Source organism: Salvelinus namaycush, unplaced genomic scaffold (genome assembly GCF_016432855.1).
Source record: "Salvelinus namaycush isolate Seneca unplaced genomic scaffold, SaNama_1.0 Scaffold256, whole genome shotgun sequence".
NCBI classification, from domain to species: Eukaryota; Metazoa; Chordata; class Actinopteri; order Salmoniformes; family Salmonidae; genus Salvelinus; species Salvelinus namaycush.
The window spans coordinates 1-14,982 of record NW_024059408.1 but is presented as its reverse complement, the minus strand read 5'-3'; the positions used below and the strand labels follow the sequence as shown (position 1 = coordinate 14,982).

Below are 14,982 nucleotides of genomic sequence, written 5' to 3'. Positions count from 1 at the left end.
ATTAATGTATGTATTGTCTACCCTGCAGGTGACTCTGGTGAATAACTGCCGCCCGGCCACCCGTCCGTTCCGAGCCTCCAGCTCCAACTTCTTCTTCCTGGCTGTGCTGCTGATTGGCCTGGCACTGGCCTGTATACCTGTCACCATTGGCATCGCACAGTGAGTACATGGCTGCAGTTAGCCTAACTTGCATGCATCTTTATTTCCATAGATAACCATCAATATGGCTAATTGCACTGAAACTCACCATGCACCAATCTCATACCCTTTTCACACTGCTGAACCTAACTGAGCCTAGCTTAGCTGTACTGCTGTACTGTTGCTGAAACTGGGCTGGAAAGGAAATATTTGAGTCAGCACAGTACAGTTTGGCTTGGCACCATAGTGTGAAAATAGTATCAATCTGCTCCTAGATCAGTTGTTGGGGACATAAACTAACCCTCCCGTTTCTCCCTTATCAGGATCAGCTGTTCCCAGGCCTGTGGTCCCTTCGTTAACTACACCACATCCTGGGAGGTGCTCCCCCGGACGGTGTCCCAGCTGCCTGCAGGAGCACGCACGTTCCTCCTGGCCATCTCCTCTGAGGCCTTCGCCGTCTCCCTCTTTGTCATCACATGGTACGGGTTCCGACCAATGATATCACTCCTGTCTACGGTTCATTGTCATTTGATATACAGGCCGATAGATTGTGGTTTCAGTCAATCAATCAATCAAATATATTTATAAAACCCTCTTTTCATCAACACGTCACAAAGGGCTATCAAAATTCTGCTTTGTTAACCGTTGTGTCCTTCATCCTAGCCTGGCCATGTTTTATGTCATTGCTCTAGCTGGAGCGCACAAGCGAGTGATCAACCAACTGAGGGAACAGCTAGTCATGGTGAGTAGCTACAGTAACCAGTCTACATGGCTGCACAACTCTATACTGTACAGTAGCTTCATAGGACTTAGCTGTAGGGGCAGGATTATTTTCCTGACCAGAAAAAAATCTAGGTCCTAGTTATCTGGTATTACGTTGTTATAGGGTTAATTTAGGCACTAACCCTCCTCTTCTCCCTGTACGGCCAGGATGGGCGAGACAAGCGTTTCCTGATCCAGAAGCTGTGTCAGGCCCAGAGGACCTGTGCTATTAGATCCACAGGTTCGGGATTCCAGTCCCACTCCTCAGACAGAGTCAGCCCCAGCTACCGCTCCAACTCTGGGGTCTTCCTGGTCCAGCCACCCCCGGACTCTGCTACTCATGTCTGAATTGCTAGGATTAGGTCCTTGAGTTTTACCTGACCAAAAAACTCAGGGCTCTTAATATTACTTGTAACTGGCTGTCTAAACACTATTACTTGCAGACACTATAGGGGCTGGCTTCCCAGAAATATATTAAGTCTTGACCTGGACTAAAATGCATGCTCAATGGAGAATCTCCATTAAAATAGCTTTTTAGTCCAAGACCAGGCTAGATCTGTGTCCAGGAAACCAGCCGTACCTCTGGCAGACACTAGATTTGAGGAACACTATGCAACTGGGGGATTAGCTTTGCCTATCAAGGCTCTTTGGTTTTGATCCAACACATGTGGACATCTGTGAATGTTCAAACGTTTAACAAGCACTGTTTTACAATATTGGACCAATAGTTTGAACTCAAAGCTGGCAAAATAGCTATTTACTGCCTTTTGTGGAGAATATCTTGTCCTTTTTGTTGTTTACTATATGTAGCCTACCATAAACATTACTATATGTGATGTCATGATGATAATTCTGACTATTACCTTTTTCCTTCCAAGAAGGACCCTTATTATGACAATAACCACTATAACGCTTTGAATTGCCCTTCCGAGTAAAGTAATTAAAAAAAAAAAATCAAAGCTGATCCCATATTGTTCCACTTGAACGCCTAGAAACACTAAACATTCTTCTTGCACTTTAAATGTGACCTTTCTTGTTTATCTTTTAAAGGTATACTGTATTGATTTGTGTAAACATATTCTTGTTTATAATCTCTTGTTTACTATTTCTATTACTATTATTTTTCTCCCTCTAAGTATTAACTTTTAATAACCATGACAAGCTGCATGGGATTTAACATTTCAAAATGTATTCGAGATCTACTGTCCCAACTTCCGCTACATACCAAACTGAACTAATACTTTTTTACTGTACTCTGTCTCCACTGCCAGTGCTCCATAAAGGGGAGGTGTTTTTTTATCCATTGCAAACCTTTGTTTATGAGTGAACTGTTACATTTGAATCAACTAGTAAGATGTAATTTTGGCAAAAGTTGTATAATTCCAAAATCTGTGTGTTATTCATTGTTATAAACTGGGTGGTTCAAGCCCTGAATGCTGATTGGCTGACAGCTGTGGTATAGCAGACCGTATACCACGGGTTTGACAAACCATGTATTTTTACTGCTCTAATTACTTTGGTAAACAGTTTATAATAGCAATAAGGCACCTCAGGGGTTCGTGGTATATTGGCCATATACCCTACCCCCTCGGGCCTTATTGCTTATTGAATTGTGGCTGGAAAAGGAAAATAAATAATGCAAGTATTTAAAACGTATGTTATTTCTTGTCATACTTTGTGTGAATTTAACTTGTTTAATTTGTTCAGTAGGGAAACTCAAAATACAAGATTCTGTTCATATTTGAATAGGCACCCAACATTTTCAAAAGTACATACTTAATATATGTCACCTCCGCACCAGCAGGTGTCGACACCTCCAGAATAGCTAGCTACTGCTCCTTCAACAGCGCAGCGTACGGAACCGGAGGCAGCGTGCACTGTCAATTCGGTTGTCCAGAAAAATCTTCTGGCGAAAGATCGGATTAACGGAACCAGCAGACATGGCAGTGTTCTGGATATTATTTGGAATCATCTGCTGCCAGTTTATTACAGTGTCAGCTGATGACATTGTGGTGGCCTGCGGAGGGTTCGTGAAATCCGACGTTGAAATCAACTACTCGCTGATCGAGGTGAGTGCAGAGACGGCCTACTACCTTAGTAGGCGGATACAGAATATTGCTTGTGGTCTTGAGTGGGGAAATGACAGTTGAGTTTGAATGAAATAACATTAGCCCCAAGGTGGCTAGTAAGATGATATAGCTAACTCTCTGTATGACTAGCCACACTAATCTCACGAGCCATCTGATCTATGTTGCTGGTTTCTCGTGCACAACCATGTCGAAATTCAGAACTTGTTAGCTAACTAGTTAACATAGCATTGTACTAACTAGCTATCCGTACAAAACACATCAGAAACGCAATAACCTGCAGCTATTTAAAAGTAACTAAATGTGTTTCACTGATTTTAAGCCCTTTCTACATTTAAAACTCTTGAGCGAATGGTAGTTTACGCACTGGCTAGCTAACGTTAGCTAGCATGCTAAAGTTAACCTAGCTAGTTGCCAGTCCACTTAAACCCCACTGTACTGACGAGGTATTGCACCATACACACACCATTTATAATAATAGGATTACTATTTAGTCAAATCATCTCAGACTGGACCACCCTCACCCTAATGACTGCCTGTGCAAGTCATTCACGTTAGTTAACTAGCTACTTGACTGCAAAAGCCTATAGTACTGTCCAGCATGCATTGCATGAAATCATGCTTTTGCCTTTTGGTTCTGTTTGTGCATTGCTAAATACACATCGTCTTTCTTGTCTCTCACAGATTAAAGTGTACACCAAACAAGGGTCTTTGAAATATCAGACCGACTGTGCTCCCATCAATGGATACTTTATGATTCCCCTCTATGACAAGGTAATGAATGTATTGATCAGAGTAGGCAGGCGGCCTCATTGTAAGGGCTGGAATGTAATAATACATGGAACAAACGTGGTTTCCATACGTTTGATACCGTTTCAATTATTCCATTCCAGGCATTACAATGAGCCCGTCCTATAGCTTCTCCCACCAGCCTCCTGTGGTATTGATACATATGAAAATGCAATATTAGTAGTAGTATGGCATTGGTTTGTCGAAACATCAGACTGTTTTCCTGGTTACTTCATGGATATCAGTCTGAAAGAAGTCGCTGTAAAATAAGACACAGTAGTCTACAAGACAGAATGTTGAATACGATTATATTTAATCGTACTTTACCAGTTATCCATGCTATTGGTCCTTTTGGCGGTATCAGGTGGAAATACGGTAGCCACAGGAAAGTGCTGTTTACCCGACTTTTTCCAGCAGCGGTTCTGTTGCTTATATTTCCCACCTCCTGATGCATTTCACGTGATGCACAATATGCAAACAATAGCCGAATGTAGCTAAATGTTGTTGACCAAAGCACAGTTACCTCGCAATCAGCTGAAAGTGCTTGTGAAATTTGCCAGCTGATTGTGTGGGACACAGTTCAGTCTGTGCTTTGGTTAAACTCGCCCATTGTTGACATATTGTGCAGCGTCGCATATGAATTGAGTCAGCATTGAAAATACAAACAGACATACAGACCAGCGTACTGAAAGTCGTGTTAATAACACTACTCTGTGGATATTTTGTCTCAGATTACCTCCTTTTATAGGGACAAAATCAGTGGACAACAGGCAAATTACGTTCAAATTAAGTTTATTCAACAGTTTGACTTGTGATGGGACTTAGAGCCTACATTTTAGAGACGAGAGAGGAGTCTTCCATACTGATTCATAGAGGCAGTTCTGCTAATATTTGACTCTCTTATTTACAGGGAGACTTTGTGTTGAAGATTGAGCCTCCTCTTGGGTGGAGCTTTGGTAAGGAGAATTTCATGTGTATTTGTACCTCTTGTGTATTGCCAGCAGTGCTGTAACATAACACTCTGTCTGTGTTTTTGCAGAGCCCACCAGTGTGGACCTTTATGTGGACGGGGTCAATGATATCTGCACCAAGGAGCAGGACATCAACTTTGTCTTCACTGGCTTCTCTGTCTCTGGAACGGTGAGAGGAACTCTTCTTCAATAAGCCTTGGCCTAACCCTTGTGGGGATGGTGCTGGCTAAAATACATTTACATTTTAGTCATTTAGCAGATGCTCTTATCCAGGGCGACTTACTAGAGCAATTAGGGTTAAGTGTCTTGCTCAAGGGCACATCAACATATTTGTTTCTCTAATCGGCCTGGAGATTCGAACCAGCGACCTTTCTGTTACTGGCCCAACGCGCTTAACCGCTAGACTACGTTCCACCCCCCCCCCAAAGACTCAATACATCACTATTTACTGACTAAACAGAATGGCACAGAGATCTGACACTTTTTTTAAATGGTTGTTTAGTGTTAGTACTTACCGGATCTACAGTATGTGCATTTCTGAAATAATTGTTTACTTTGTTGTGACGTTAATGTGTTGTGTATGTCCCAGGTGCTAAGTAAAGGCCAACTCCTGGGCCCAGCTGGGGTGGAGATCAGCCTGACCAGGGAGGGAACAGGAGAAAAGCTGCAGACTGTGCTCACTCAGCCTGGAGGAAAGTAAGGGAGGCAATATAACTACCCCTTACAACACAAACAAACTTCCACACACACTGGCTTTTCTTTCAGTACTGGCAACTCAAGCCATTCATATCAATGCTAATGTTTTTGTACACATCCGCTGTTGTTTTGTATCAGGACAATATACATGGGGGTGGTACAAGCACTAGGCTTCTAACACAGAATGTTTTGGGTCATTTCACAGGTACACCTTCACCAAAGTACTTCCTGGAAATTATGACATCATTGCTTTTCATCCATCCTGGACCTTGGAGCAGGTGAGTTTCTTTCTGCATGGCTCATGATCTCAAGCCATCTCAAAGTGCAGCTGTAGGTGTTATTGGCACAATTTTAGTTGGATGCAATTGGAACTCAACAATCATATTGCACAAGTAATATAAGCGAGCAGAATAAGAACATAAGTGATTACAGGTAGTGTAAACTATGCATAAAAAAAAAATTGAGCAAAAACGTCCAAATGATTCACAATCATTTTGCGTTGTCTTTCCACAGAGCGCTACGTCAGTGCGTGTGTCCGGTGCCAATGCAGCGGCTGCAGAACATCTGGTGGTGGGAGGGTACGATGTCTCTGGGGAGGTCCGGAGTGATGGGGAGCCCATGAAAAAAGTCACCTTCCTCCTCTACTCTGCCACAGTGAAGAAGGAGGTCAAATATATTTGTATTGAATCGAAAGACCCGGTGGTGTCCAGTCCGCTGTATTTCTATACATATTGTGATACACTACAGTGATATTTTATCCTTAATGTTGGCTGTCTATGAAGCTGGGCATTTTACTTCATGAATGGTTAAAATATGATCTAGTAACCCAGACGGATACATACAGTTTTTACCCAAAACGGGAATCTCAAGTTTCAAATATATGTAGTACTTATCTTACATCCAGACTGTATCACAACCGGCCGTGATTGGGAGTCCCACAGGGCGGCGCACAATTGGCCCAGCGCTGTCCGGTGTAGGCCGTCATTGTAAATAAGAATTTGTTCTTAACTGACTTACCTAGATAAATAAATTTAAAAAAATCCCTCTAATATGTGTATTTCTTGTGTTTCCCAGGACATCAGTGGCTGTAACACAGCCCCAGTGGATGGAGCCGAGTCTGGAGATGACTCCCTGGTCTACCTGTGTGGCGCCCTGTCCCGAGAGGACGGCATCTTCTCCTTCCCCTCACTGGCCAGCGGAGATTACACTGTAGTAAGATGGCCGCCACAACACACCTGTGTTGTTCACGCTGCACTTATCCCATGGCAAATTAGCCCTGGGCTAAGACAATGCTCTGAAAAGGCCTTTTGAAGACTACGTATTCAGCACATATCCCTCCCAGTTAATGTGTGTTGCTGATATAGCACAGTTGGTGTTCTTATATTGTCTTTAATGTGTAAAATATCCTTGGGATCTGGAAGGCTCTGTACAAAAATCTGGAGGGCTCTATACAGTCTCTATACAAAAATAATGTATTATGTACTTTGTCTGGTTTCAGATTCCCTTCTACAGGGGAGAGAGGATCACATTTGACGTGGCGCCTTCCAGAATGGACTTCAGGGTGGAGCACAAGAGCTTGAAGCTGGAGGTAAGTTTACAGTGCTCCAGTACAGCATTGGCCTTTGTGTCTTGTGATAAACAGTGGTTATGGTGCTGTACATGACCCTGGGGGTGTCGTGTTTTGTGTTTCTCTCTTTCTCTCTGTAGCCCATCTTCCGTGTCATGGGTTTCTCTGTGACGGGCAGGGTTCTCAACAGCCTGGAGGGGGAAGGGGTACCTGACGCCACGGTAACCCTCAACAACCAGATCAAAGGTAACCATAGTGACATCCACCACCCCATTTCTCTTCTATTATCTGTGTTCAAATTTGGAGGAGAAATATCAGAGATGGCATTGTTTGATTAACGTGGAGACATGCTATGTCCATTTGCGTTGGGATTGTCCTTCTGCCGAACCCTTGCTTTCTCTCTCCCTTTTCCTCCCTCTCTCTTTCTTCCCCTCTAACAGTTCTGACCAAAGAGGACGGCTCCTACCGCCTGGAGAATATGACCACCGGTACCTACACCCTCCGCACGCACAAGGACCTCATGTTTTTTGAGCCAATCACGGTGAAGATAGCTCCCAACACGCCTCAACTCCCTGACATCATCACTGCTGGGTGAGTTTCAACTTTCAATGTGTCCTATTGATGCCTCCATCTATAATCATAACATACATCTGACATAACAGCTATGTAGTTGTTCTGTTGAAGCATTATAAATGTCATTCTCATCCCCCTCTCCAGGTTCAGCGTGTGTGGTCAGATCGCTATCACCCACCTGCCAGAGGGCCTGAAGCAGCAGGGGCGTTACAAGGTGACCCTCACTACCCTGGGACAGGACAACACCGCCACCCGCACCACAGACTCAGACCAGCAGGGGGCCTTCTGCTTCTATGCCAAACCTGGAGACTACAGTGTTACCGTACGTTACAGAAATACAGCTTGTTCTGACTATGAGATGAATTGTCTGTGTTTTGGTGGCTTTGGTTGTATTGAGGGAAGTTGCCCGTAGGCCCTTATCTAGGATCAGCTTAGCTGCTCTGAATCATATCCCTATAAGGGTGAAGAAAGCATACTAAAGTTATCTATGATCAGTGTCTATGGGCAACTTCATCCTACTTCCAGTCCTATTTACATGAGATCAGCTCTTATGGATGTTACCCTCAAAATACAACCAAACAGGATTTTTCCATTTACCTTGGCTGTACTTAGGCTAACGTTTCACCCTCTCTTCCATCCTTCCCTGCAGGTCTCTCTTCCTGAGGCGGAGGTGAAGGCTGGCCTGGCCCTGCAGCCTGCTGCTCTGGAGGTCTCCCTGGTGGACAGGCCCCTCTCCGACCTTCTCTTCACCCAGTTCATGGCCTCCGTCTCGGGCAGGGTCTACTGTCTGGGTAAACCTGCCCTGGAGCTCTCCCCATTAGTCTATGACTCACTCTGAACATTTCCTGTTTAGATGTCAAGTAGGAATAATTCAAGGTTAACGATAAACCCTTAGGGAGAAGTAACTCTTATTCAACAGGGAACAGTAGGGTGCATTTTCTGCTGAATGAAAACAGTCATGGTTAAAAGTGCTTTTCTATTAGACAGACTGAGTGTGTTTTGATGCCTAACTGGGTCATTGTCAGGACAAACACTGAAAACAGTCAATCTGAATACTCTATTAGTCCTAGCATCCTCGTTAGACAGCCAATCGGTCTCATTTTCACGGCTTTACCACTTTGAATAACCTTTGACCTCTTGACCCCCAGCGAACTGTGATGACCTGTCGGTGACCCTGCAGCCGGTGAGTCGTCAGGGGGAGAGGAGGAGCGTGCTCCTCTCAGGGAGCGGTGACACCTTGGAAATCTCCTTCGACAACGTCCTGCCTGGCAAATACAAAGGTACGGACCTCCTGGGTCGTGTCCATTGGGGCAAAAGGTATTTAAAATAAAAAATAAAAAATAAAAATGTTGCTATGGAAAACAAAAATGTATTTTTGGACAATGTCTTTTTAGTAGCTCCTCGTTTTCTTCTGTTATGTGTCTACTGAACAAGTATGTTATAGGATGGTCAATGTTGTAAGAGAAGAAATCCATACACTAAAGCCAGGCTGTACTCCAGTCTCTCAGGCTAGGTTATGCATGTATTGTCCTTATGTCAACATTGTAGCAATGACTGACTTTCTGACTCTCTGCTCTCCTCCCTCCCAGTGAGTATCTCCCATGAGGAGTGGTGCTGGAAGCTCAAGTCAGTGGAGGTGGAGGTGCTGGACTCTGACGTGCTGGGAGTCGAGCTCAGACAGATAGGCTACATCCTCCGCTGCTCCCTGTCCCACGCCATCACCCTGGTCAGTAGTAACACAGGGGAGGGCTGTGTGTAGGGGACAGAGAGAGTGTGTCTTTAGATTTGTTCATATGTGTAGTTGTGTGCATGTGTACTGTTATGTGTTCCTGCGTGTATTTCTGTTTATGCTTGTTACATACTTTCGGCCGTGTAGTGTATATTTGGACACCCCTGTAAATCAGTGGATTTGGCTATTTCAGCCACACCCGTTGCTGACCGGTGTGTAAAATCGAGCACACAGCCAAACATTGGCCTTACTGAAGAGCTCAGTGACTTTCAACGTGGCACAACAAGTCAGTTTGTCCAAATCTGTCCTGCTAGAGCTGCCCCGGTCAACTGTAACATGCTGACCACACCGCCCACGTCGTGTGCGTTGCAAAATAAATGTACACGTTATTCAATCAATGCACCCACGCTGCTTGCGCGCGTCTGCGTAGCCAGGCGCTAAAATAGAACTTGGTTCTTTTTGTGAAGCTTGACGTGCTGCAAGTCCCGCCTCTCCCATCTCCTCATTGGTTTTTAGGAGCATATACCAAACGTGGGTGATTGAAAGACGAACTGAGGTCCACACTCCAGTCCAGTTGGTGGTGGTGGTAATGCACCTTAAAGTTGGTTGCCAGACGCTATATAAAGTCCGAAGAAGAAGCCTGAGGAGATCGGTTTCCCCTTTTTTATCTGTGGATTAATTGTCGGAGTAGATGGATGACCTTGTGGGTTTGAAGTAAAATTACAACCCATTGTTTATATCCCAGGAGAAATTAGCTAGCAACAGCAAGCTAGCTAACTAAATTGCCATGAATGTTCCATGTGTTTCGACCTGTCTCCAAATGAATATAGTTGGTTCAGAGTTTGTTTTGATATTTCAACCTGCATATCCTTATCGTGTCGGGTGTTGATGGACAAAATCAACATGCGCCCGCGGACTAGTCCGCATGTAAGTCCTGTTATTGTGAAGTGGAAACGTCTAGGAGCAACAACGGCTCAGCCACGAAGTGGTAGGCCACACAAGCTCACAGAACGAGACCGCAGAGTCCTGCTGCGCGTAGCACTTTTTAAATCTGTCCTCGGTTTAATCACTCACTACTGAGTTCCAAAGTGCCTCTGGAAGCAACGTCAGCGCAATAACTGTTCGTCGGGAGCGTCGTGAAATGGGTTTCCATGGCCGAGCAGCCGCACACAAGCCTAAGATCTCCTTGTGCAATGACGAGAGTTGACTGGAGTGGTGTAAAGCTGTGGTGAGCTTTGGAGCAGTGGAAACGTGTTCTCTGGAGTGATAAATCACGCTTCACCATCTGACAGTCCGACGGATGTATCTGGGTTTGGAGGATGCCAGGAGAACGCTACCTGCCCCAATGCATAGTGCCAACTGTAAAGTTTGGTGGAGGAGGAATAATGTTCTGGGGCAGTTTTTCATGGTTTGGGCTAGGTCCCTTAATTCCAGTGAAGGGAAATGTTAACGCTTCAGCATACAAAGACATTCTAGACGATTCTGTGCTTCCAACTTTGTGGCAACAGTTTGGGGAAGGCCCTTTGCTGTTTCAGCATGACAATGCCCCCGTGCTCAAAGCGAGGTCCATACAGAAATGGTTTGGCAAGATCGGTGTGGAAGAACTTGACAGCCTGCACAGGGCCCTGACCTCAATCCCATCGAACACCTTTGGGATGAGTTGGAACGCTGACTGGCAGCTAGGCCTAATCGCCCAACATCAGTGCCCGACCTCACTAATGCTCTTGTGGCTGAATGGAAGCAAGTCCAGCAGCAATGTTCCAACATCTAGTGGAAAGCATTCCCTGAAGAGTGGAAGGCTTTTGTAGCAGCAATGGGGGGACCAACTCCATATTAATGCCCATGATTTTGGAATGAGATGTTCGACGAGTAGCTGTCCACATACTGTTGGACAGCTGCTCCGATAAGAAGAGTAGGAGTGACTAGTTCCAGCATAATGGTTCTTAAATGGCTCCTACGTTATTTTACATAATCGTGGTTGCTGGTGTGAAAGTCTAAATGAGTGTGTATGTATCTTGGCAGGAGTTCTTCCAGGATGGCAGCAAGCCGGAGAACGTTGGCGTCTATAACCTCTCCAAGGGGGTCAACCGCTTCTGTCTCTCCAAGCCTGGTGGGAGAAACTCCTTCTTTTTACTTGTCTTCGATTCTCTTCAATATCTTTACTGAAAGATCTCTCTTTATGAGACTAACCTAGGTTAATATAGGTTACTGGTAGATACATGAGTAAAATATATATGCTTATTAATCATCTAATCTTGCCTTTGCCAGGTGTGTACAAAGTGACTCCTCGATCTTGCCACCAATTCGAACAGGACTATTATACCTACGACACGTAAGGTTGTTCTATTGGATCCATTTCTATGTTTTCCTTTTATATAGCCCCACCAAAGTGAATGACTCTACTTGTCTAAATGTCTCCTTCAGGTCAGCCCCCACTATCCTGACCCTGACTGCAGTGAGACATCACATGACTGGCCTAATCACCACTGATAAGATCCTGGATGTCACGGTCACCATCAGGTTAGTCCCTGTCATCTCTATAGGCCTGCTATCACTCTACCTTCACTCTACCATGTCCAAACAACCTGGCAAAATGTGGACTGATGGCATTGTCGTTTGTAAGATGAATATGTGAAATTGTGTGTAAGATTTGCAGAGCAGTACTGTATACAGAGTATACGTTGAACTCAAAGGGGTGAATCTGTGTGCATAATTTGATTCAACCACCTATTTAGATAGAACAGTACAGTTTTGCATGCATTTCCAGAATTAGGGTTTAAACATGAATTACTTGATTGTTTTTCTAAATATGACAACAACAACAAAAAATGACTATCACTGTGTTCCTCCTGTAGGTCGTCCATAGTCTGGTCCTGCTGTATTAACACTGTTTATGTGTCCTCCATCAGATCCTCCATAGAGTCTGAGCCAGCTCTGGTCCTAGGCCCTCTGAGAAGCCTGGAGGAGCAGAGACAGGAGCAGCAGCTGCAGGAGATCGAGCTGCGGCGCCAGGAGAGGGAGAGACGCGCCCAAGAGGCTGAGGATGGCGGTGACAGCCAGCCCCCCATCCAAGAGAGAGCTGATGAGCTCACCAGCCCCTTTCACTACGAATTTTCTTACTGGGCCAGGGCTGGGGAGAGGATCACTGTGACTCCCTCCTCCAAGGAGCTTCTCTTCTATCCGCCGGAGATTGAGGCTACTATCACTGGAGGTCAGAGTTCACTTCCTTGTTATCTTCTTATTTTGTGTATGTTATTGTCTTTGTGTGTGTGTGTGTGTGTGTGTTTGGTCTGTGGTGTCTGTCTGCATATCTCTCTGTGTAGTGGAAATTCTAACCAAAAGGGAAGAGAGACTGTAGATTCTTCAAACAACAATTATATTTAAAAAGATTTGCAAAAAATGGATCAGTCAACAATCCACACAACAGTGCAGAGTTAAAATCCTAACGAACAGAGTTGGCTCTCCGCTTTTATAGAAAGTACAACCTCTTGTCTACATGGCAGTTTAGCAGATGTGTGTAAACAGGGGCGGAACATGATGTGTACAAGGCGATTGGTTTGTCTGTGCAGATTTTAAGATGGCTCGAGGTTGATAGCTCTAGGGCTCAACCGTCTAACTGCATTTATCTCAGCTCACAGATAGCAAAAACACGGGATGTCGCACCCAAACGGATCTTAGCCATACGCCCAGTCTTGTGACTAAGTCACACGAAGACAAATTTGTATCCGGTTAGAAAGAAAAAAACACTTAACATATAGCAAGAGACAATTCTCTTAAGTAGTATCACACGGGATAGCATAACACATTTAGTAATTGTCCACCACAGATGTATAACCTATTTTTGTATGTTTTTGTCTGTCGCTATATTTATATATGGTAACTCCCTATTCTCTGCCCCAAGCAGCACCCATCCACAGAGATCTGTCCAGGGTGTGTGGTGGACATCACCAGCCATGAAGCTCTGTCTGTGTGCAGCAGTAATCTATATACCTTCTCTTATTCTGTCCCCTTCTCACAGAGTCTTGTCCAGGGCGTGTGGTGGACATCGCGGGGCGCGCTGGTCTGTTCCTGGAGGGCCAGGTGACTCCAGAGCTGCAGGGGGTCGAGATCTCCATCACCGAGAGAGGAGCCAAGGCCCCCCTCATCACCGTCGTCACCAACGAGAACGGGGCTTATAGGTAAACATGACTATCCCCTAACCATAACCTCAGTCACTGCTGTGTTAGTCGTAAGGCTAGCGTGGCCTACTCATCCTTGCCCTAGGCATCAGGCAAAACATCTTGCAAGCTGCGGTTGCTTGTTCAAATCATGCTCTTGTTGTTTTTTAACAATACATTTGACCACTTTGCGTTTTAATCTAGCCACTTGAAATGTCCACCGTGTTACATATTTGTTGCTTTAGATTAGCTTCAGGCAGGTTTTCTCGTGGTGTTTGGTAAATGCTCCTTGATTGTGACATTTGTAGGAAGCGTACAGTAATACAAGTCAATCTAAATGACTCTCTATTGGTTGTTTCTCCCTCCGCAGTGTCGGTCCCCTGCACAGTGACCGTCACTATGACGTCAGTGCCAGTAAGGAGGGCTTCATCCTCAGCACTGTAGAGGGAACCCAGGGAGACTTCAAGGCCTTCGCCTTGGCTGGAGTCACCTTCAAGGTACAGAACACACATACCACTAGCTAGCTCAGTGGAAAGAACAGGCCATTTATTAGCCATTGTTTTTTGTTTAATTAGTAACAGTATCCCTCCTTCGGTAGGCTGAGGGTTGTTTTAATAAATAGTTGATGAGTCTGTTATGCGAATGTATTCCCATTCAACAGTGTTCTTTTGGAATTTTGCCTTGGTGTCGAACTGCAACTTAAATATAGTTTTGGCTGCGGCAGGGTTTGTATAGTCTTATACAGTGTGTTGGTTGTCATATCTCCTATCTTTCTCTGTGTGTCGTAGATCAAGTCAGAGGATGGTCACGCTCTGTCTGGAGTCCTGCTGTCTCTCAGTGGAGGATCGTTCAGATCCAACCTGCTCACCCAGGACACTGGTGTCCTCACCTTCAACAACTTGGTAAGGACCTCGATGTTTACTGACACCTACTTCATCCCTGTATTATCCTCCTCCTGGATGATTGACTATTAAACACACCGGGCTACTAGGTGGAGGTCTATGTTCTGTGTGATGTGGACTGGTGCTGATTGGATTGGTGCAGCAACACTGCAGGTGGCATTTATTGATTGCATCTCTTCTGTTCTTCTGTTCTGTCCCTCCATCCCTCCCCTCAGAGCCCGGGTCAGTACTACTTCAAGCCCATGATGAAGGAGTTCAGGTTTGAGCCAGCCTCTCAGATGATCACCGTAGAGGAGGGACAGAACCTCAGCATCGACATCACCGGATTCAAAACAGCATACAGGTAGAAACGGGCCAATCAAATCAATCTATCTATGTGGCACGTTTCATAAAAAGTGAGTGAACCCCAATCAGCTTTAAACTAACTGCAAAAATGTACTGAACAAGGCAGAATGATGTTCAATTCCCCCCTAGCCATCATTAGCCACTTCTGTTTATTGTAACAAATCTTATTCAGGCAAGTTCTTGCTGACTTACTTGACAAGGAGCTTAACAGTCCCATCCCCAAATGGCAGTGTGTGTAATTATTTGTCTGTCCTATCGATTGCCAA

The 14,982-nt window shown here is 44.8% G+C and overlaps 1 protein-coding gene across 1 annotated transcript in view; it reads left to right on the top strand.

Moving 5' to 3' along the window:
* LOC120039130 (nodal modulator 1-like) overlaps window positions 1–14,933 on the top strand; it is a 29,310-nt gene extending 14,377 nt beyond the window's left edge. Inside the window, 28 exon segments of the mRNA XM_038984652.1 lie at window positions 29–159; window positions 462–617; window positions 802–880; window positions 1,069–1,262; window positions 2,730–2,808; window positions 2,811–2,969; window positions 3,672–3,761; window positions 4,687–4,732; window positions 4,816–4,916; window positions 5,337–5,443; window positions 5,649–5,721; window positions 5,957–6,109; window positions 6,518–6,655; window positions 6,942–7,031; window positions 7,151–7,256; window positions 7,451–7,601; window positions 7,728–7,905; window positions 8,233–8,374; window positions 8,732–8,863; window positions 9,173–9,309; window positions 11,335–11,422; window positions 11,581–11,644; window positions 11,737–11,832; window positions 12,222–12,523; window positions 13,331–13,490; window positions 13,840–13,966; window positions 14,258–14,371; window positions 14,587–14,933. Coding sequence (XP_038840580.1) covers window positions 29–159; window positions 462–617; window positions 802–880; window positions 1,069–1,262; window positions 2,730–2,808; window positions 2,811–2,969; window positions 3,672–3,761; window positions 4,687–4,732; window positions 4,816–4,916; window positions 5,337–5,443; window positions 5,649–5,721; window positions 5,957–6,109; window positions 6,518–6,655; window positions 6,942–7,031; window positions 7,151–7,256; window positions 7,451–7,601; window positions 7,728–7,905; window positions 8,233–8,374; window positions 8,732–8,863; window positions 9,173–9,309; window positions 11,335–11,422; window positions 11,581–11,644; window positions 11,737–11,832; window positions 12,222–12,523; window positions 13,331–13,490; window positions 13,840–13,966; window positions 14,258–14,371; window positions 14,587–14,718 — 3,525 coding nt within the window. The 3' untranslated portion in view covers window positions 14,719–14,933.
* Window positions 14,934–14,982: the final 49 nt, after the last annotated feature.